The sequence below is a fragment of the Opisthocomus hoazin genome, chromosome 9, assembly GCF_030867145.1.
Source record: "Opisthocomus hoazin isolate bOpiHoa1 chromosome 9, bOpiHoa1.hap1, whole genome shotgun sequence".
Lineage (NCBI taxonomy): Eukaryota > Metazoa > Chordata > Aves > Opisthocomiformes > Opisthocomidae > Opisthocomus > Opisthocomus hoazin.
In genome coordinates, this window is record NC_134422.1 from 18,860,270 (window position 1) to 18,881,190 (window position 20,921).

General features: G+C 67.1%; 3 protein-coding genes across 11 annotated transcripts in view; 2 read left to right on the forward strand and 1 right to left on the reverse strand.

The window, feature by feature from the left end:
* The window catches only part of SPEG (striated muscle enriched protein kinase), a 38,487-nt gene extending 33,308 nt beyond the window's left edge, over window positions 1–5,179 (forward strand). For all 6 annotated transcript variants that reach the window (XM_075429774.1, XM_075429775.1, XM_075429776.1 and 3 more), the window contains 11 exons: window positions 54–206; window positions 279–395; window positions 486–653; window positions 935–1,057; window positions 1,238–1,402; window positions 1,582–2,260; window positions 2,352–2,591; window positions 2,663–2,886; window positions 3,252–3,327; window positions 3,569–3,718; window positions 4,016–5,179. In XM_075429774.1, coding sequence (XP_075285889.1) covers window positions 54–206; window positions 279–395; window positions 486–653; window positions 935–1,057; window positions 1,238–1,402; window positions 1,582–2,260; window positions 2,352–2,591; window positions 2,663–2,886; window positions 3,252–3,327; window positions 3,569–3,718; window positions 4,016–4,223 — 2,303 coding nt within the window. In that variant the 3' untranslated portion in view covers window positions 4,224–5,179. The remainder of the gene's footprint in view (window positions 1–53; window positions 207–278; window positions 396–485; window positions 654–934; window positions 1,058–1,237; window positions 1,403–1,581; window positions 2,261–2,351; window positions 2,592–2,662; window positions 2,887–3,251; window positions 3,328–3,568; window positions 3,719–4,015) is intronic.
* Window positions 5,180–5,535: 356 nt separating this feature from the next.
* On the forward strand, window positions 5,536–10,202 carry GMPPA (GDP-mannose pyrophosphorylase A). 4 transcript variants are annotated; one of them, XM_075430886.1, is made up of 14 exons: window positions 5,536–5,651; window positions 5,725–5,822; window positions 5,898–6,001; window positions 6,281–6,473; window positions 6,628–6,687; window positions 6,810–6,940; window positions 7,077–7,091; window positions 7,695–7,829; window positions 8,007–8,104; window positions 8,256–8,302; window positions 8,396–8,488; window positions 8,580–8,748; window positions 8,837–8,933; window positions 9,328–10,202. In XM_075430886.1, the coding sequence occupies exons 1-14, from the start codon at window positions 5,609–5,611 to the stop codon at window positions 9,452–9,454; spliced, it is 1,410 nt and encodes a 469-aa protein (XP_075287001.1). In that variant the 5' UTR covers window positions 5,536–5,608; the 3' UTR covers window positions 9,455–10,202. The 4 variants fall into 4 exon arrangements, with proteins under 4 accessions (XP_075287001.1, XP_075287003.1, XP_075287004.1 ...); XM_075430888.1 differs by lacking the exon at window positions 7,077–7,091; XM_075430889.1 differs by lacking the exon at window positions 9,328–10,202 and having other exon boundaries at window positions 5,537–5,651; window positions 8,837–9,204.
* Window positions 10,203–11,054: 852 nt separating this feature from the next.
* On the reverse strand, window positions 11,055–15,668 carry LOC104328570 (rac GTPase-activating protein 1). Its single transcript, XM_075430544.1, has 16 exons — window positions 15,590–15,668; window positions 15,265–15,467; window positions 15,048–15,184; window positions 14,769–14,847; window positions 14,507–14,560; window positions 13,796–13,873; window positions 13,382–13,502; window positions 12,949–13,109; window positions 12,563–12,724; window positions 12,332–12,427; window positions 12,056–12,257; window positions 11,877–11,982; window positions 11,599–11,731; window positions 11,421–11,523; window positions 11,190–11,307; window positions 11,055–11,106 (listed from the first exon to the last, which is right to left on the reverse strand). Exons 1-16 carry the CDS (start codon window positions 15,666–15,668, stop codon window positions 11,055–11,057), a joined length of 1,884 nt encoding a protein of 627 aa, XP_075286659.1.
* Window positions 15,669–20,921: the final 5,253 nt, after the last annotated feature.

The following is a 20,921-nucleotide window of genomic DNA, read 5'->3' on the forward strand; positions in this document are numbered from 1 at the left end:
GGGCATGGCCGCCCCGGCTGGACCCCGCTCTCAGCCACCCTGGGTGCCCGCAGGTGGGGGTGAGAGCCAGAAGCGGTCCCGCTGGGAGCGCTGGGGGCTGCCGCGGGGCAGGAAGGAGAAGGGGGCCTCGCAGCCCGGCGTCCCTCCCAGCCTGCTGCGGGAGGAGGGACCCGCCGCCGGCCGGCCGCACGCGCCCAGCGAGTCGGGTAGGTGCCACCCCGGGGTGGGACGGCGGGTGCCCGCCGCTGCCCCAGCCTGAGCCCCGCTCTGCTTTCCAGATTTCCCCCCCGTTTTCCACATCAAGTTGAAGGACCAGGTGCTGCTGGAGGGCGAGGCGCTGACCCTCTGCTGCCTGCCCGCCGGCAGCCCGACCCCCAGGATCGTCTGGATGAAAGGTGGGGGGCTGCCTGCTGCCCCGGTGGGTGAGTGCCAGGGGCAGAGGGGGGAAGCACTGTAGCACCCCTCTCCTTTGCTCCCCGCCGCAGACAAGAGGTCCCTGCAGCCGGACAGCGCGCTGAACGTCGTCTCCTGCAAGGACGGCCGGCAGATGCTCACCATCGCCAAGGTCTCCAGGAAGGACGCGGGGCTGTACGAGTGTGCGGCCGCCAATGCCCTGGGCACGGCCATCAGCTCCTGCACGCTGGCTGTGGCACGTAAGTGTGCGGCGGGGGGGACCTCGAGGGACAGAGGGGCTGCCCCACAGGGAGAGAGCACACGCCGGGCACGCACCCCGGGGCTGGGGACCGCTTGGAGCAGGTTGCTTGGGCTCTGCCCTCCGCATCTCCAAGAGACCGAGCCTTTTGAGGGCGGATGGATTGGTTTTGCACAGGCACCTCCAGCATCTCCAAGCCCACGTGTTGTGCTGCCCTGGCCCTGCAGCAGCTCTGCCCTACCCCTGGCTGGGCACCCAGCCCACCTTCTCTGTCCCTCACAGGGCTCCCTGGGCGGCCGGGCACCCCGGAGATCCCCCAGAAGTACAAGAACACAGTGCTGGTGCTGTGGAAGCCGGCGGAGAGCAAAGCCCCCTGCACCTACACGCTGGAGCGCAGGCTGGACGGTACGGGGGGCTGCCTGCCCTCCCCGGGGAGCCGCAGCTGGAAAGATGGGCTCACCCGGGGACACCAAGCCAAGGCAAAAGTGCCCAATGTCCTCGCTGTCCCCTGGGGCTCGGCAGGATCCCGAGTCAGGGGTGGGGAGAGGGGGGTGCCCCCGCCTCACCTTGCCCCCGCACCGGCAGGGGAGCACGAATGGAAGATCATCAGCACCGGCATCGCCGACTGCTACTTCAACGTGACGGAGCTGCCCCCCGGGAGCGCTGCCAGGTTTCGGGTGGCCTGTGTCAACAAGGCCGGGCAGGGGCCCTACAGCACCCCCTCCGCGAAGGTGCACCTCGAGGTGACGGGTGAGCGAGCCCTGTCCCGCGGGCTGTGGGGCAGCCGTGGGGCTGCGGCCTCTGGGATGCTCTGGGGGTCCTCGAGTCCCGGGGCATCTCCCCCTCAGGGATTTGGGGAACAGGGAGCTGCTGCCACCCTGCTGCTGGCCTCCCCCTGCCTGGCTCAAACCTCCCTTTGCTCCCCGCAGATGCCCAAGCTGCCCCAGCCAAGGATATCGCCATCCCTGTCCCCGTCCCCGAGAAGGTGGCTTCCAGTCGGTCGACCCAGACGCCCGTGGGGCAGTTGGAGCCGCCGGCCACGGGAGCACCCCCCACCACGCCGCCCCGCAAGCACAAGGGAGCAGCGCAGAAGGCAGATGGGGCGGTGCAGGCGGGCGTCCCCCCCGGGGCCCTCCAGCCCCCTGTGCCCCGCGAGGAGGGGCCGCAGCCAGACCCCGAGCTCCCACCCGACATCACCATCTGTGTGCCCCCGGAGCTGACATTCACCCCCCCTCGGACTGTCACCTCACCCCACACAGATGCCCCCACTCGGGGCTCCCCCACGCCCCCCACAGACACGTCCCCCCTGCCACGGGCTCCGTCTCCTTCCAAGTTCTCCCCCATTTCCCCAGCGTCGACCACCCCCGGTTCAGCCCCCATGCTGTCCCCCACCCCCAATGCTGCGCCCACACGGAAGATGCCCCCCTACATGGTCACCTCCTTTGTCTCCATGCCCCCTGCATCATCCCCCACAAAGGAGCCACCCCCCACCGCCCCATCCTCCAAGGAGCCCCCGGCCGAAAGCGGGGTCCCAGGGGCTAAGGACAGCACGGCGCTGCGACAGGGTGTCCCCCAAAAGCCCTACACCTTCCTGGACGAGAAGGCGAGGTGCGTAGCACCGGGACGGGATGCTCTGCCAGGGTGTCCCCCCTCCCAGCACCCCACAAGGGGGACGCTGATCCACCGCCCTGTGCCGCAGGGGCCGCTTCGGGGTGATCCGGCTGTGCAAGGAGAATGCCACGGGGAAGCACTTCATGGCCAAGATCGTGCCCTACGAGGCGGAGAGGAAGCAGAGCGTGCTGCAGGAGTACGAGATCCTCAAGGTGCTGCACCACGAGCGCATCATGGCCCTGCACGAGGCATACATCACTCCTCGCTACCTGGTGCTCATCTGCGAGAACTGCGCCGGCAAGGAGATCCTCTACAGCATCGTGGACAGGTACGGGAGGGCGCGGGGCCTCCGGCAGTGCCGCCGGCACGGGGCCACCCGCCGATGCCGTTTGCCCCCAGGTTTCGCTACTCGGAGGACGACGTGGTGAGCTACGTGCTGCAGCTCCTGCAGGGCCTTGAGTACCTGCACGGCCGCCGCATCGTGCACCTCGACATCAAGCCGGACAACGTCATCATCTCTGGCATGAACGCCCTGAAGATCATCGATTTCGGCAGCGCCCAGACCTACAACCCCCTCATGCTGCGGCAGCTGGGGTGGCGCGTCGGCACCCTGGAGTACATGTGTGAGTGGGGCCACGGAGGTGCGGTGGCACGGGGACTGGGACAGGGCATGTGCGTGCCTCAGGCGTGCGTGTGTGCCCATGCACTGGGGGGCTCTGGACTGGGGAGGGGGCGAGGTGTCCTCGGGAAGCTGGGGGGGTCTTCTTGGTGCTGGGGGTCACTGGGGTCAATGGGAGAGTTTGCGTGCTGTGGGGCAGTGGGGGCATCCCTGGAGGTGCTGGGCTCTGCCAAGGTATTGGGCTGTCGGGGGGGGTGCAGGAAGGTGTGATGGTGGGGTGCTGTGGGTGCCGGGGATGCTGTGGGTGCTGCAGCGCTGGGGCTGGGCCCCCCCCCAGTGCATATGAGAGCCCTGCTCCCCTGCCCGCAGCGCCGGAGGTGGTGAAGGGTGACCCGGTGGGCTCCGCAGCAGATGTCTGGGGCGTTGGCGTCCTCACCTACATCATGTAAGTGAAGGGGCCGGGGGGACGAGCACCCTGAGGCGTAGCCAGCCCCACCCAGGCTCCAGTGCCAGGGGGTACACAAGGCTGGTGGTGGGCTGGGGGATGCTGTAGCCCTGAAGACCCTTCCCAGCTGGACAGGGAGATCAAGACCCTGGGTAGCTGTGGCTGTTCCAAACCAGGGAAGGGTCCCTGGTGCCCTCCCACCGGTGCCCCCCAGCCTGTGCCATCCTCTCCACCCTCGCAGGCTCAGCGGGCGGTCGCCGTTCTTTGAACTGGACCCCATCGAGACAGAGAACCGCATCCTGGCAGGGCGCTTTGATGCCTTCAAGCTGTACCCCAACGTCTCGCAGAGCGCTGCCCTCTTCATCCGCAAGGTCCTCGCCGTCCACCCCTGGTGAGTGCCTGGCCCAGCCAGGGAGGACACGTGGCCTCAGGCTGCACCCGTGACCAGGCCAAGTGGGCAGCTCTCTGCCCCACGGGGACCCTCAAGACATCAGTGGGACCCTGGGGTCCATCCCTGCTCCTGGAGAGGGCTGGGATCTCCTAAGCCCTGGACCCTGGGGTCCATCCCTGCTCTGGGAAAGGTCTGGGACCCCCTTGGTCTTGTAGGACAGGGGCGGTGGCCAGGTTTGTGGGGTGCCGCAGCAGCAAGTACCCCGTGGCCCCTGACTCTGAGCCACCCCTGCCCCAGGAGCCGCCCCACGGTGAAGGACTGCTTTGCCAACGCCTGGCTCCAGGACGCCTACCTGATGAAGCTGCGCCGCCAGACCCTGACCTTCACCACCAACCGCCTCAAGGAGTTCCTGGTGGAGCACCAGCGGCGCCGCGGCGAGGCCGTCACCAAGCACAAGGTCTTACTCCGCTCCTACCAGGGCGGCCAGCCGCCAGGGCCACAGTAGCCAGCGCCTTGGCCACGGCCATGAGGGGCCGAGGAGCCAGAGGAACATTCCACGGGCTGCGGGACGGGGCGGCTGAGGAGGAGCCGGGACGCGCCGGGATGAGCCCACGGACCTCACGAGCCACCGCCGGGGATGCTGGCGGCTGGTGTCAAGGGAGAGGGGAGGTGCTGCCCCAGCCAGCAGCAGGCAGGCGGCGGGAAGCCTTGCTGGGAGGAACGGAGAATGTGGCAGAGGGTCGGGGTGGGGATGGGGGCCGGGGGAAGCCCCCGGCGGGAAGGGGAGAGCCACCAGCACGCCGGGCAGCCCTGGCCACATGGGTCCCGTCAGCCGTGTGCCTTACGCCGCAGCCTGCAGCTGCCATGGCGTGGGGGGTCCCTGCGCTCCCCCCGCATTGCACGCCAGCGCCCAAGGACTGAGGCTGCTCCAGTGGTTCCTGCAGAGAGGGTCCCGTTTGCAGCCCCCCCCCAGCCGGCACAGCCCCGGTCCTCACGGCTGGGAGTGGGGGCCACCAGCCCCCCGCCTTCAACCCCTCCCAGCCCCGGTCCTGGCCAGCGGGTTTGCGGCCCCAGGACCGATGCCTGTGCCTTCCTGGGGCGGGGGTCTGTTGGCTGCTGGGTGCCGTGGGAAGGGGGCACCCCCGTGCCACCCACACCTCCCGCGCCTGCTCAGGCCCACGCTGCTGGTGCTCTGCCCCCCCCCACCAACCACGGGCAGCCCCACGGGTGCCTCGCTGTGCCCCAGCGTGTGGCAGGGGGACGGGGGGCAGCGGCTGGGCGCCCACCTTCCGGACGCTGCTGTAGCAATAGGGCTTTATTTATTGACTTCGGGGAGCAGGCCCCCGCCCGACCCCGACCCCGTCCCCGTCCCCTCCTCTCCGCCGGCCTCCGGAGTTGCCAACGTCCCCGTGGCTTGGCGCAAGCAACGTGCCAGAGCAGCAATAAAGACCCTGAGCAGCCGGTGCCGTCTCTGTGCTTCGCCGGGGGGAACGGAGGGGGCGGTGGGGGCGGGGGGCGGTGTGGGCAGAGCAGCCCCCGCGCCTCGGGAGGGTCCTGGCCCGAAACCCACGGACGTGCAGCCGGGGGGGACTGGGGACCCCGGGACAGCAGCCGGGAAGGCTGCGCGGCGCGAAGACACCGGGAGTGGGAGGAGCCGCGGGGGCCGCTCCGGTTACAGCCCCAACCCCCACCCCGTGACGCAGCACCGCCCCCGGCCACGCCCCCAATCCCCGCCCCGCCCCGCGCGCGCGCGCAGCTCCCTCCTTCCCGGCGCTGCGGCGCCCCCTGGCGGGCGTCTGCCGGGACGCGCCCCCGCGCGCTGACGTGTCTCGGTCACGTACGCGGAAGCGGCGGGGCCGGGGACGGTGGCGGGGCCGGTGCGGAGCCGCGATGCCGCTGAAGGCGGTGATCCTCATCGGGGGCCCGCAGAAGGGTGAGTCCGCGGCGGGAGAGCGGGGCGCGTCCCGCCTGCGCCCGGGCCCCGCCGACCCCGTTCCGCCCCGCAGGGACCCGGTTCCGGCCGCTGTCCTTCGAGGTGCCCAAGCCGCTCTTTCCCGTCGCCGGGGTGCCCATGGTGCAGCACCACGTCGAGGCCTGCGCCAAGGTACGGGGGGGCCGGGGAGGGGGGTGACCCCCCGCCGTGCCCCCCCGCTCCCCGCCACCCCCGCTCCGTCCCCAGGTGCCCGGCATGAAGGAGATCCTGCTGCTGGGCTTCTACCAGCCCCACGAGGCCCTCGGCCGCTTCCTGGTGTCGGCGCAGCAGGAGTTAAGGATCCCCATCAGGTCGGTGGGACCCCTCGCACCCCGGGGCTGGCAGCCCCCCAGCCGGCTCCCTGGCGCTGGGCGGGAGGGCTCTGCTGAATTCCCCTTGCCCTGGGCTCTGCTCCAGAGATGCTTCTCCAGCACAGCTCCAAGACCCCACTGCCGTGACCAGCAGCCCCGTCACTGCATGGCGGGGTTACGTCTGCCCAGCCCCTGCCAGCCCTTCCCTGCCCCGCTTCCGGGCGGTGCCACCAGCCCCCTGCTTCCCTAAGCCCTCGCTTTTCCCTGCTCGGCTCGCAGGTATCTCCAGGAGTACGCGGCGCTGGGCACGGCTGGCGGCATCTATCACTTCCGAGACCAGATCCTGTCGGGTGGTGCTGAGGCCTTCTTTGTCCTCAACGCGGACGTCTGCTCGGAGTTCCCCTTGCAGGAGATGCTGGAGTTCCAGCAGCGGCACGGGGACGTGGACAGCTTTGTCATTCTGGGTACCACAGTGAGTGGCAGCGCTGGGGGGCGGAGGAGCAGCGGTGCTGTGCCGTGGGCTTGTCTCGGGGTGGATGGGTCCCTGGGTGCGAGCTCCGGGTCTCGTCTGCTCTGTATCAGCACGCCCGCTGCTCCACCGTTGCTAACAAATCCTGGCTCCGCAGGCCAACAGGACGCAGGCGCTGAATTACGGCTGTATCGTGGCAAACGCAGACACGCAGGAGGTGCTGGGGGGCCTTGGGGAGCTGGGCACGGTGTGGGCGCGTGTTCCCGGCGTGCCACAGAGGCTGTGACGCCAGGCACGGGGGCTACACCCCGGGACTCACGTGTCTTCCCTCACCTCTAGGTCCAGCACTACGTGGAGAAGCCCAGCACGTTTGTCAGTGAGATCATTAACTGTGGCATCTACCTGTTCACACCCGCCATCTTCCAGCACATTGGCGAGGTCTTCCAGAGGAACCAGCAGGAGCTAGTGCTGTGAGTGCCCCTTTCTGCCCCGTGTCCCTCCCACCCCACTGTTTCCCGGGGCTGCAGTGGCACGCTCATCTTCCATTCTTTCTCTGTCTTCTCTTCTCCTCTGCCATCGCTCATTTGTTTCCTGGTCCTGCACCAGCTGTCCTTACCTTGGGTAAGTCTCCCCCTGTGTCTGCACTGGCTGCTCTCCGGGCTGAATCGTCCCCAGCGATACCACCTGCTTTCCTCCCTGCTCCAGGCTGCGCTGCAAGGCTGCTCTTTCCTCTGCTCCGCTCCTGGCCAGCTTGAGACTCCCCCTCTGCCTTCCTCTCCTCCCACCCCATCTTCATTGAGCTCCGGACAAGGGGCTGAGCAAGCCTTTCACCTGGCAGTGCTCTGCTCCTGCCTCCTGCTCTCCGCACCAGCAGCCTGTCACCTGGCAGCTCCGCCACCGCCCAAGCGAAAATCCGGCTGGGCAGGGCTCTGGAGCGGGGGCAGGATCCGTCACTTGTACGCCCACCTGGACTGGGTTGGGCTCTTGCACCATCAACTTCTGTCTAAGAGCTTGTTTCAGCTGGCAGAGCCCCGTCCCTCTGCTGCTCTGGGGCTCGGCAGGCCGAGCCTGGTGGCTGGGGCTGTCCCCACCTTCGGGGAGCAGTGCATGGCTAGGAGGGAGCCCAGGAGCACCGGAGCCCCCGGATTTGGGGAGGGTAGCTGCTGGGGTCCCCGGCTGAGGCCGTGGCTGGCGTGGGTGTCTTAACGGGCCTCTCACTTGCAGGGAGGAGAGCTCCAACGGCTGGCAGCGTGCAGAAGTGATCCGGCTAGAGCAGGACGTTTTCACGGCGCTGGCTGGGAGCGGCAAACTCTACGTCTACAAAACTGATGGCTTCTGGAGCCAGATCAAATCGGCAGGGTGAGGGCTGGTGCTGGAGCTGGCGCCGCAGGGGCATCGAGCCCTCCGTACCGGAGAGGGGAGAGGAGGGTGCCCAGGCAGGGCCCTGGGGTTGGGCAGGGGCTGCGGAATTCAGACCCTCCTCTGCCCTGGTACTGCCAGAGAGGTGACAACGATCGTTTGCTTTTCGTCCCCCAGCTCTGCCATCTATGCCAGCCGCCTTTACCTGAACCAGTACAGCAAAAGCCACCCAGAGAGGCTGGCCCAGAACAAGCCCGGAGGCCCCGTCATCCGAGGTACCCCTCTGACACCCGCCGCTGGCTTGGGGGCAGCCCCGTGTGGGGACGGGGCTTCCCTGGGAGGAGGTGGGATCTGTGGGCAGGATCTCCCCTGCTCCGAGGTGCTCCTGCAAGCTGCCTCTCCTGACGCAGCCGCCTTGTGTTGCAGGGAATGTGTACATCCACCCGACGGCCTCCATCGACAGCACTGCGGTGGTGAGCACGGGCAGGGGGACCCTGCAGCAGGGCCACGCTCGGGGGTGCTGAGGGTGCTGTTGTCCTTGACCTTATTGCCTCGTGTCCTCACAGCTGGGCCCCAACGTCTCCATTGGGGAGGGGGTGACGGTGGGAGCTGGTGTGCGCGTGCGAGAGTCCATCGTCCTGCACGGTGCCTCACTCCATGTAAGCAGGGTTTGCCTGAGGGTGTGGGTGTCAGCCCCTGCCCCTTGCAGTGAGGCAGCAGCACCCTTCACCCGCACCCCCTTTGCCCCAGGACCACACCTGTGTCCTCAATACCATTGTGGGCTGGGACAGCACCATCGGGCGCTGGGCCCGGGTTGAAGGAACGCCCAGTGACCCCAACCCCAACGATCCCTACGCCAAGATCGACAGCGAGACCCTCTTCCGGGATGGGCGCCTCACACCGTCCATCACAATCCTAGGTATGTCCTACTCACACCCGGCTGCCCCAGCCCCACGCCGTGGGGCAGCCTCTCCCCTCCCCCTCACCCCCTCGCGCTCTCCCCGCAGGCTGCAGCGTCACCATCCCCGCCGAGGTCGTTATTCTCAACTCCATCGTCCTTCCTCACAAGGAGCTGAGCCGCAGCTACAAGAACCAGATTATCCTGTGAGTCAGCTGCTTGCTGGGTTTGAGGGGGGTGGGGGGGGCTAGTGCCAGCCCCCCCACTCCCTGCTGTGCCCCACAGCAAGACCCTGTGCTGGGGCTTCACCTCCTGGGAGGTTCCCGGCACCCCCAGAGGGGTAGGTGCAGGCCAGGAGCCCTGCAAGTGCCTGACTCCTACTCCAGACAGACATTAAAGCTGGTGAGCATCAGCCTTGCGTGCTGCTTTTCCTGCAGCCCAGGGACCAGCCCTGGGGCAGGGCCAAGGCTGCGGGGACAGCACGTCCCCGGGCTGAGGCTGGCGACAGAGCACTTGCTGCCTGCAGCATCTCAGGTCCCGAGCTTTGGGTGTTTCTCCACCAAAGGGCACTACTGACATGGTCTTGCCGCCCCTCACCAGGCTCTCCTTGCCCTGCAAAAGCGGCTGTCTGCAGCTCCCTGGAAGGTCTTGGCCCGTTTCAGAGGCTGGGGAGCTTCGAACGTGCCTGTCCTGCGTATGCACCCTGCCCTGCAGGAGCCGGCTGTGAGGATCCCGGTTCCAGCAGTGTGATTACAACAGCCTGAGCTGGCCTTCTGCCTGTTACTGGGAAAACAGAGAGGCACGGGGCTGTCCTAAGGGCACTGGCACATGAGGGCTGGGGTAGACAGGCAGGCTGCTGGCCCTGGAGGGACCTGCAAAAGCACCTCTTCTCCCCGCACCAATCCCCCCACTGGGGTTGGGGATGAGCCAGGAGAGCTGCCAGTCCTGCCAAGACCTGTGCAGGCAATCTAGGCAGAGCTCAGGGTGATGGCAGCAGGCCCCTGCCACGCCGGTGGGCCAACAGCCTCCTCTGCACCAGCGTGGGTGTAGCTTGGGTGGCTTGCTGTGCATCTTCCCTTGCACCAGCCCTGTCTACAGGGCACCAGAGCAATCAACATGCATGCAGGTGGCAGAGATCTACCACTCTGCTGTGTCTCACAACCTGTTTTTATTGAAGGCAGCTCCCTGCTGATCCTGGCACACTTTCTGTGACAACCAACACTGCCCTTTACCCACTTAACCTCTCTGTCTGTGGAGCTCTGTGCTCTGCTGAAGGCCCCATCACGCCTCTCGCCTTCAGCAAGGCTCTGCATTAGGGATTCTCCATCCATCCGGTACCACCCCTGCTCGATGGATTTGCAGTAAATCCTTGCTCCCAGCCCTGTGCCTTCCCGTGCCAGTTCTCCTGTGGTCCTGGGCGGGGATTAGCTGTTCCCTAGCTTTAAGTACATTAAACTCCTTTGGTTTTGCCTCTGCCTTGGCTGTGCTGATTTCCGTGCCCACTGGTGAACACCCCTGCGCTGGGGGAAACAGAGCTAAAGTACTTGCTTTTGGGATCATACATGAATTTTCTCCTGCGTCCCACATCTGGCCTGGCTTTTAGTGTGGACAAAGGTTTCTCAGCTGCTGGCCATGGTCCTTGGGCAGTTGTTGTGTAAGGCCTCTGTTCCCCAAGTTCCCCTTGTACACAGTTAATGGAGGCACAAGCCCTTCCCGGGCCTTTGCTCCATTACAGCCAGCTTCTCCCTCTTGGAGAGAGCCAGCTCCATCCCAGCCCTGCGTGGGCTGTGCAGCTCCAGCGCCGGGGCTGGCGGGGAGGAAGGAGTTAATGGGGCCTCTGCTGAGGAGCCAGGATGTCTGGAAACGCTTGAAGGTTGTCCTGCCCTGAGCAGCAGCAGCTCTGATTACTGGAGGCCAACATCTGGGCTGGAACAGGGGGCCTCCCACATCCTGGGCTCCAGGGCAGGGAGAGGAGGGCCCCAGCTCCGCGGGAGGGGGCCCTGCCTGCCCCCCCATCAGCAAAAGCAGGGTTTTGGGGAGCACTGCTCACCCTTGCTGTCAGTATGGCTCTTGTCTGCTGCCCAGCTGGGCTCCGCCATGCCAGGGAGCCCAGAACGCTGGCACCTGGCAGTGGCAGGGAGGGACAGACAGCAGCCACAGATGGGCTTGTTTTGCTGCAAATATTTAATAGAAACCAGCCCATAAGTACAGAGCCAGCCCCGATCCCCAGGGAAGCAGGGCAGGGCCCACGGGCAGCTGCCTGGTCCCGCAGGCTTCGCTCCTCCGCTGGTGCCAGCCCCGCGCCCCCCGGGAGCCGCTGCCACAGGCTACACGGGCGAAGGGAAGAACCGTCCCACCTTCCTCGGGGCTGGCCCCTGCCTGCGTGGGGAGAGATGAGTCAGGGGTGTAGAGCCAGCTCCCCTGGACCCCCACCCACCCCCTACACCCCCCCCAGCACTCACGGGGTCCGGGCGGCCGTGCCCACGCAGCTGCGCAGGGTGCTGGGGAGGCAGCAGGTGCCGGCTGGGCTCAGCTGGCCCGGCTTGGGCTCCGGGGAGGTGATGGGGCGGAAGAACAGCTCTGTGGGACCAAGGCGGGACAGTCAGCACACCCCAGCCCTGCCGCGGGCGCCCAGGACCCTTCGGCAGCCACCAGGCAAGGGCAGGGAGGGCTCCCGGGGTCCTGTGCCTTACCGTGTGCACCCTCCGGGGCTGGCGTTGGCACCAGGTTCTCCTGCTCTGTCCCCACAAAGCCCCTCCAGAAGTCAGGTGGCAGCGAGAGGAGCCGAGCCACCACCTGGGCAGGGAGGGATGGAGACTGGGCATGCTGGCAGAGCCTGGGGCACACCCTGCACCTCGCAGACCCCCTCACCTTGCACTGCCGCGGCGTGTCCTCCATGATGGCCAGCGGCGTGGGGTTGGCCGAGCCGTGTCCCACCAGCGTGGGACCGAACACGCGGGACAGGTTGAGCACATCCATCTTGCAGTCGGGGCTGCGTGACACCCTGCGAGGCGGGGATGGACGGTGTGAGCACACCGCCTGGCCACGGGGCCCCTCGTCCTCAGCCCAGCTTCCCCAGTGTGGGGCGCAGAGCCTGGGCGAGGGGCAGAGCACCAGGAGATGGGGGCAGACCCACGGGAGCCCCTCACCTCAGCAGGTGCAGCATGAGGAAGGCCAGCGTGTCCCTGTTGGCTGGGGGCAGCTTGCTCACGACGTGGCGCAGGGCTGTGCCGCAGGCGGCATCATCCGGGATGTCTGTGACAGCACCAGGGAGCTGTGTTAGGGGAGGAGCAGCCCCTTCCCGCCCCACCCCAGGACCCCTGCTCACCAGCGGCCCGCAGGAAGGCAGGGTGGAGGCTGAAGGTGACCAGCGGCTCCTTGAGCCCCCGCAGAAAGTCCTTGAGCACCCCACATACCACATGGATGTCAGCCACGCTGCCGAGGGCGGGCAGCGCACCTCCAGCCCGCAGCAGCCTCCGCTTCCATTCCCGCACCAGCTGCTCTGCACCCGGCACCCGGTACAGCCCTGTCTGGGGTGCAGGGAGAGGGGGGCTCAGCCCCGCGGGGACCCTGGCATCGCCACCCCCACCACCCCGGCCCCTACCTCCGTCAAGCCTCGCGTCTCCACCACGTTCACACACTGCACCACCAGCGCGGGCACCAGGGGCGGCGTGGGGGGGGCGAAGTCAGCCAGCACGCCCTGGGGGGGGGACAACACCGACCCGCTCTGTGCCCTGCGGCTGGGGCGGGCAGAGCCCCACGTCCCAGGGCCGATGTCCCGGCAGCCCCACGGGGACGTGGAGCAGCCCCCAAGCGCCGCCATGCCCCCCCTCACCTCACGGGGCCAGGCATGGTGGCGAGGCCGGGGCGCGCAGGGGCTGGGGCACTGCTCCTGGCACTTGGGGTGCAGCAGCAGCTGGCACTGGCGGCACTTGACGGCGGCCTTCCCGAAGCGGATGCGGGAGCCGCAGACACCGCACGGCTCGGGACGGATCACCTGGAGAGGAGGCGCAGAGTCAGGGCCCTCCTTCTTGCAGGTACCCAGTACCACTCCTCCATCCCCCCCCCGAAACCAGCGCCCACCACCTCCATCCATCCCCTGTGCAGGCAGAGCTGGGGTGGGAGGGATGGAGGAGAGCTTTGCTCCCCCCAGACCCGCTCCTCCTGCCCGTCTCCCTTCTCCGTAGCAGCCCACAGGAGGCGAGAGGCTGGGGCACGCACCGTTTTGGAGGCGAACTGGTGCTGGAGCGGCAGGAGTCCCCGTGGAGGCGAGGAGCAGGGGGCTGGCACTGGCTGCCCCGCCGAGCCGCCATCGGTGTGGCTCTCCTGCCCCGCAGCACGGCAGCCCAGGTCCTGGCTGGTGCCCCAGACCATGGTCAGATCTGCAGAGGGAGAAGGCAGTAAGGGGGACCCCCGGGAAGGCAAACCACCCAAACTCCTGACTGGGATGTGGGGCGGCTTCCCACCTCCCAGGGAGCCGCTGCAGCATCCCAGCTGCCCTGGGACAGCGGCATTTGGCATGTCCAGAGGACCCCGGTACCTCCACACTGGGGACAAGCATCCCCCAACAGATCCCCTCCCTCACCCGTGATGGGAGCACCCTCAGGCCAGCCCCACACCACCCGTGAGCCCCCTCCCCAGCCCCTCCCGTGACCTGCACGCGTGGAGGCACGGTGTCCCTGGCGAGAGCTGCGTCGCGGCACCAGAGCAGTGGGCAGGAGGCTGCCGGCAGGGCCAGGGACCTCGGCAGGAGGGGGCACAGGGGGGACATTCACCTACCGAGATGGGGGGCAGTGAGAAGGTGCCTGATGGCAGCCCCACAGCGCTCCAACATTTCCCCAGGAGCTCTGCTCCCCGTCCCTGCAGTCCTGTAGAGCCCGGAATACTGTCGCGATGGGTACGGGGGATACAGAGCACGGGGCACAGGCACTCAGAGGGGACAGCTGAGCATTCTGAAGCCCCACAGCACCCACAGACCCACAGGACTGAAGGGTGCAGCGTTGCTTTCTGGCACTGGGGCAGCCCACGCACCCTAACCCTGCCCGGGGCACACCGGGTCCCTACTCACGGTGTTGTGGGGTACCACAGAAGACCGGTGCCGCTTCGCCACCACCACGGGGCCGATCTGAGGGGCCAGGGACACACGCTGGGTACAGAGAAGATGGGGTGAAGGGTAGGCAGGGACCCCCTCTCCGACTCTGTCCCCCCACCCCAGAGCACCCAAGCCAAGTGGTCTCAGCTCCACTAAAGGTCCTGGTCTCACCATGCCCTCTGACACTGTCTGCCCCACACCAGGCACTGTGGGGACCCACAGGGATCCATGCCCCCAGCCTGGGTGGGAGCCAGCCCTGGGGCTGGGGGGGGCCTGGCCAGGCCTGCAATGCAGAGGTGTGAGCGGAGTGCGGCGCGGGATGCCCACACGCGGGGATGAATTATTGAGGAGCCCGGCTGGGCCACAGTGGAGGGTAATTGAGTTTCTATTGATCGCAGGAGGCTTGCTGCGAGACAACGCTCCAAGCCCAGCATCAATACATTAAGCCCTCTCTGCCAGGCTCCTTGCAGCCTCCCGTACTGGGATGGGGAGGTATCTGGGTGCCCTAACCCTGCGTGGCCCAGGGCCAGAATCCCAGCCTGGGCTGCTGACCTGTGCGGGCAGAGGGTCCCAGGGGCACGGTGCAGGAAAGCAGAGCAGACCCGGGGTTCCTCACGCACACGGTGTGCAGACCCTACCTCAGCACCAGCCCCCACGGGCTGCCGCATCCCAGCACTTCCCTCGTACCTGCCTCTCCTGGGCTTTGCGCTTCAGGGTCCGCACCACCGTCAGATCAACGTCCTGAAAGGCAGAGGGGAGGCTGGGGGCTGGCAGGGCTGCGCAGGGCCAGGGGCACCCCCAGCATCCGTGCTCCGGCAGCAGCCCGGGGCAGCTCGCCCCTAACCACGGCCATGCAGAGGGGCCGCCCCACTGCAGGAGTGGGGCAAAACTGCCCCCTCGCCGCTGGGAAGAAACCGAACCCCAGGGCTCACAGCGGGTCACTCCTTACCACATCGTCCTCGGTGCGGTCGTAGCTGATGTCCGAGTGGGACAGGAGAGACTGGCACGACTCATCCACTGCAGACGACCTGTGGGGCGAGCTGGGGGTCAGCCCAGCTGGGGCAAACCCTCCCTGGCCAGCACCTACTCCTACAGCCGCTCCTGGGAGCCTGGAGCTGGTGCCTCTGCAGAGCCCAAGCACCCCTGTGCCCAGCAGAGGTGAGAGGGCCACAGCTGAGCCCAGGGCTGCCTGAGGGGCTGCGGTGAGGACCACCAGCCCTGCACTCACCTCCTGCCCGGGGCCAGGGCCGCCGTGAGGTGCCGCCCGGCCAGGGCGCTGAGGATGGAGCACTGCTCCCCGCTCAGCACCCCGGTTCCCCACGGCTCCCGCATCAGCAACTCGAAGACCAGCTGAAGTTTGCGCTCCTGGCAAGTGAAACGGCGTGGTGGTGGTGAGCAGGCTGGGGTCCCCGCAGCCAGCCCCTCGGGGTACCCCTGCAGCTGACCTGCTTCTCCAGCTCTGCTTCCGCCCGGTGCCGCTTCTTCATTTCCACCTCCACCTGGTTGCGGGCGTGCTTGAGCTTGACCTCCAACGCCGCCCGCTCGGCCTCCACGCGGGCCAGCTGCTCGCGGGCCCGTCGCCCGTCCTGCTCCAGGCGGGAGCATCTCCGGCGCGTCGCCTCGAAGCACCGAGCGATCTGGATGTAGTCTGGGGGCAACGCAGCCGGGATGGGGTGCGGGGGGAGGACACGCACCGGCCCGCCCCCGCCCCGCTGGCAGCAGAGCCGGGGGTCCCGGCGTGCCCCAGGCCGAGGGGCTGCGCTCACCCACCTTCCTCCACGCTGCCGCCGAGCTCCAGCAGCTGCAGCGCCCGCTCCAGCCGGGCCAGCAGCCGCCCGCACCGCAGCATCCCGCCGCCTTGGGACGGGGCTGGACCCCCCCCGCAGCCCCTCGGAGCGAGGCAGCACGGCCCGCCCCCCCCGCCCCTCCCCTCCCTCCCGGGGACCCCCCGCCCCCCCGCAGCTCCCGCCCGCGCTCTCCCACCGCCCCCGGGACGGCGCAGGCTCCAGGGGCTGGGGGCCCTCCCGGCCGGGCTTTGTGGGCCGGGGGCTGGGGTGGAGCCCGGCCCGGCCCCGCCTCCGCCTCCCGCCGCCCCCGGGGCACGGCCCGCCGCCCCGACGGCTGCCGCCCCCCCGACGGCAAGAGCCCGGGGCCGGGGGAGGATGGTGGCTAGGGGCGGTGGGCTTTGGAGGTGGGGTGCCCGGGCGGCGGGGCTGCCAGGTGATAGCACCTGAGGGGTGCGGGGTGCTCGGGGGGTGCAGGGGCGCGGGAGGGGGTTTCCCCCAGCCCCCCCTCCGCTTGCCGGGTGCTGGCGGGAGCCGGAGGTGCCGGTGTCCTTGCCCGCTGTCCCCCACCGCCGTGCCCCGCATGCAAAGCGGGGGCTGCGGGGACCCCCCGGCACCCGGGGCTGTGTCCTGCAGATGGAGCCACCTCCCCGCCGCAGAGCCCAACCGCTGCACGGAGCTGCGGGGGTCCTCTGCCCCTCCCCCCCCCCCCCCCGCGGGTCCCCTGCCCAGGGTGCTCCCCGGCGCAACCCCCAGCCCCGGGTCCCCCTCCCTGCCGCAGCCCCCAGCTCCTGGGGGCCCTGCGTTCCCGCGGGGGCTGCGGGAGGGTTTGCGGGGCCCCCCGCTGAACTCCCCCTCCTGGGTGCCTGTCCCGACCTGCTGCAAATACCGGGAATAGCAGCGGGGCTGGCGGCGGGGCCGGGCGCGCAAGCCCCTGCACACAGACAGACAGACGGACAGACAGACAGACACACTCGCAGCTCCCCCGCCTGCCTTCACACCCCCTTGCCTTCCTCTGACCTAGAGAAGGGGTTTTGCACCCCACGGGTACGTGACAGCGGGTCCCCCCAGCAATGTGGTGCCTCTCGGGGACGGCTCTGGGTTCACCTGTGCATGGCTGAGGCAGTGACAAGCGAGGGGTGTGGGGGGAGCACCCCCACATCCCAGGGACGTGTCTGAGGTGCTTGGTGAGAAAACAGCTTGGGCTCATCCTGGGCCATAGGGTCTGGGCAGCACGGACCCCACCCCAAGGGCTGCACCTCATCAGGGTCGCTGCGGGGCTGCGCGGTGCTGGGGACGCCGACCGGGACGCTGCCCGATGGGGTGCTGCTGCCCTGGGCCCCAGGCAGAGCCAGGGCAGGGTCCCCGCTGGGGACAGAGCCCATCAGCAGGCTGGGACGGGCTGGCAGCACCCATGCAGGGCTGAGCTCCGCGCTGTGCTGACGCGGAGGGAGCAGAGGGTGTTTCTCAGAGAAGCTCCTTCCTCTCAAGGTTGAATATGAGTCAGGTTTTGAAGCAACTTTAATTACTGCTGGATCGATAGGCTCGGCACGGCCAAGCAAAATCCAATTGCAGCCCTGGGGGCCTGCCTGCTCAGCCCCCCGCTGCCCGCTGAGCCCTCCCTGCCTGCTCAGCCCTCCACTGCCTGCTCAGCCTTCCCTGCCTGCTCAGCCCCCCGCTGCCTGCTCAGCCCTCTGCTGCCTGCTCAGCCCTTCCTGCCTGCTCAGCCCTCCCTGCCTACGGGCGCTCCCCAGTGAATGCCAGCCCAACACGCAGCCCCAGGAGGTGCGACCCATCCTGCACACGGAGCCAGCACCCCACTTGCTCAGCCCTAGCAGGGGACACGCATCCCCGGTGGCAGGGCAGCAGAAGGAGATTCCTCAGCATTTCGGGACACGGCCCAGGGGACCCCACGCACCCCTGAGTCCCTTCCCTCATCTGATGCACGGAGCAGGTTTGCGGCTCCTGAACCCACCCTGCACCCTGGGCACGAGCCTGGGACCCCCCAGGAGGGCAGAGCCACCCTGGCGTCAGGCGGGCAGCCCCTCTCATGCCCAGGAATGGGTCGGGGGGACTCGCCACCCACCCTGTGCCTCCCCCCCCCTGCTCCCCCCGTCCCCGAGCCACCCTGGCTTGGCCAGGCGCTGCATAAATAGCTGTTTGTGTCTCCACTCGGCCCCTGCGTGGGAAATAATATCGGCTGATGGAACATAATGCCCTGCTTCACATGTTCAATTTTATCATTTTCCGAGGCAGGCAATCTTCGTTTAAAGCTGAATGGGCTGGGGAATGTTAATGAAGCGCCGGCGCTGCTCTGCACCGCACTTTATCTCTTCGAGAATAATTTGGGTGAGCTCGGAAATAGAGTTCCCAGTCCCAATTCAAGCGGCGGCAGCACCGCGTGCCGATAAAAGTGTAATTCCTGGCCAGCGCGTGGCCCAGAATACATGACAATTTAACCCTTGGGGCCCCACTAGGATGGTGCTGCCCACAGCTGCCTGCCTGCCTGCATTGGGTCCGGCTGCCCTGCATGCCCGGCACCAGCCGGGGAGCTCAGCCCAGGCAGGATGGGGTCTCTCGCTCCCGCTTGCCCAGGCCACAGAGCAGGGCGTGCAGCCCAGGGAGGAGAGATAAGAGGGCAGGAGCGGAGCTGGAGGAAATCAGTCTCCCTGGACAGACAGGACCCCACATGCAGATCTGCAGCAGCGCCAGCCCGCAGGGTGCCCAGGGATGGGGGCTCTGCCAGGAGAGGGATGCCCCAGATCCAGGGATGCCCCAGATCCAGGGATGCCCGGCACCGGAGTCAGGAAGGGTTAGGGAGAGGTGAGGAACCGGGGAAGCAGGTAGGGGCTGATGGAGCAGGCTGGAGGGAGAGGGCAGGGGAGATGGGTCCAAGGGAGCAGCCCCACGTGTGAGCATCCCACCCCAGAGACACTGTCAGGGCAGGGCGGGTGCTCACGGGCCGAGGGCACACGCCTGCCGTGACGGCTGAGTGAGGGGCTCCCCCAGCAAGGGCTCTGGGCGCCGGTACTGACAGAGCGTAGCCAGGCGAATTTGCAGGAGGTGTTTGCTGGTCCACGGAAGCAGTAATGCGGGTCAGCGGGAGCCGGCATCTTGGACCCCAAGGACAAAGCCTGTGGTGGTCTGCCTGGTCCTGCTCTGAGCCCGGCTGTGGGACTGGCTCCAGCTCCCACCAGTCGTGCTCTGGCAGTGGGTCCCTGCACGGGGTGACACTGGGGCTCTGCCCTCCCCATCATGTGTGCAGCTCCCTTGGGCTGCAGGTGCAGCAGAGCGTTGTACCTGGGGCAGCACAGAACCATCCGAGTGATGGTCCTCATGTCCTGGGCCATCCTACCCTGAAGATGCTGGGCAGGGGTCACCTTGGCCCAGCAAAGGGCTCAGCAGAGCCCCTCCGGCACCAGCCTGGAGCCCCTCCGGCAGGACAGCAAGTGGGTGCTAGGACGGACCCTTGCCCTGGGAATGCGCAGGGTGGGCAAGTTTCCAGCACCGTTAATCAGGTCTGCGAGAGCCGGGATTAATGTGCACTCCAAGGCTCTCCAGTCCCAGCTGTGATCCAGCCCTCTGCTCTCAGCCAGAGCCGCCTCCACGCGCTGAATTATCAGCCTGAGTAATTAAGTGGAGAGCTTTGTTTTAATGCAGACATCTGATGCCTTCGCACCGAGGAGCACAACAACTGTCGTGGATGTTTATGCCCCGTGCAACACATCTGGCTCACGGGGAGAAAACCCATCTCCACCGCTGCGCGAGATTAAAGGGAACGTGGCCCAAGCGTGGAGAGAGGAGGGACGGCTCGGCAGCCAGCGTGGCGGGCAGGATTCGTCCCCGAGCATCGCCCCGCCGGCTCCTCAAAGCCCGCTGGCGGGAGGCTGTGATCCAGGGCTGCCCGGCAAAGTACGCGTCCCTCCACTCCTCAGCGCACAAGGCAGCACAACGCGTTGTGAGATGAAGGATAATTACAGGTTTGGAGATAAATGGAAATAGGGCAAAATAAAACATGGGTTTATCGGAGGTAAATGGTGCCTGGCTCACCTGATACCTGCTGCTGATAAGGGAGCTGGCTTTCGGGGGAGGAGGGATGCAGATCTGAAACCAGCTGCCAGTGCCACACAGAAAATTGTTGCTTTGCACAGATTAGGGGATTAGCACCAGCATGAAGAGCTGCAAAGAGGCTGGTGAGGGAAGGAGCCAGGATGTGGGGAGAGACGAGATAGCAGGAAGCTGGGAGGCTGCTGCTGGGACTGCTGCAGATGCGCCTCATTTAATGGCTTCCTCTGTTACCCTAAAAATGGGGGGCATGGGGGATATCTGCTGATGCCAAACCAACACAGGCGTTTGCTCTGTACTTGGCCCCCAAACCGCTGGTGCTTTGCTCATTGCACCCTCTTGGGATGTCTGAATGGTTTCACGGATATTCAGTGCCTTTCTTATGGAGCAGCTTGGCTGGCCAGGCGCCGGGGCGAGCTGTGCCTTGGCGAGCCCCTTCTCCACCGAATTCCCTGGCATCTCGCAGCTCCTGGGGAGCCCAACACTTTGGGGGTGCTGGTAGCAGCAGCTCTCCCTCGCTTGCTGCCCCGTGGCAGGGCTGTTTCCATGCGAGAGCCTGCCATCGCCTCCGGCACCAGCAGCCCCTGGCTCCTTGGCACCACCGGCATAGGGGATGCGGCTGTCGGGGCCGGAGGGACCGGGAAGAGGGACTCCTGGATGAGGAGACAGGAGGCTCCAGCCGGGAGTGTAACTGCTGCGTGCGGTGCTCCTGGTGTGAGCATCAAAGGAACCCCGTCGGGAGAAAATGTTTTCGAGGAGAAACACTCCATGTGGTTTCCAGCAAAACCCACACTCTGGGCTGCTCCCCCGCTGAGAAAAATGTGTTGAAATTTGCCCTGGGACCTCTGACCCTGCGTTGATCCGGCTGAGGAGCAAATGCCGTTGTGGTTGAGCGAAGCTGCCTTGCCGAGACCTGTCCGGCTCCCTGAGGCGTCGGGCAGCTGGGGCTGGCACAGCTCTGCTCCTGGGCAGGGTTGCCCTCGGGGACCGGGTGCGGGGAGATGCTGCTCCTGGACACAGGGACACTCTAGGGCCTTTGGCAAAATCCGGTGACAGAAACAGAGCTGGGGATGTTCGGACAAGTGGTGCAAAACCAGCCGGCTCTCGGGCAGACCGGGGTAATTCGAGACTGGGAAATCTGAGCTGAAGCAGCAGGCGCCGGCCAGCTACCTCCAGGCAAGCGGGCTGATTTATTGCCTGTATGAGCCGAAATTGCCACCCATGCTGGGCAGAGAGGGAGGACCAGATCCCCC

What these genes read in the sequence shown, in the direction of transcription:
- LOC104328570 (XM_075430544.1), bottom strand. Translation starts at nt 15,668, where the DNA reads ATGCTGCGGTGCGGGCGGCTGCTGGCCCGGCTGGAGCGGGCGCTGCAG. An exon ending in AGACGCGAGGCTTGACGGAG is followed by an intron (nt 12,258 to 12,331) that starts GTAGGGGCCGGG and finishes CCTGCACCCCAG; the next exon opens with ACAGGGCTGTACCGGGTGCC. An exon ending in ACACGCCGCGGCAGTGCAAG is followed by an intron (nt 11,524 to 11,598) that starts GTGAGGGGGTCT and finishes CTCCCTGCCCAG; the next exon opens with GTGGTGGCTCGGCTCCTCTC.
- GMPPA (XM_075430886.1), top strand. Translation starts at nt 5,609, where the DNA reads ATGCCGCTGAAGGCGGTGATCCTCATCGGGGGCCCGCAGAAGG. An exon ending in TTGTCATTCTGGGTACCACA is followed by an intron (nt 6,474 to 6,627) that starts GTGAGTGGCAGC and finishes CTGGCTCCGCAG; the next exon opens with GCCAACAGGACGCAGGCGCT. An exon ending in TGCACGGTGCCTCACTCCAT is followed by an intron (nt 8,489 to 8,579) that starts GTAAGCAGGGTT and finishes CCTTTGCCCCAG; the next exon opens with GACCACACCTGTGTCCTCAA.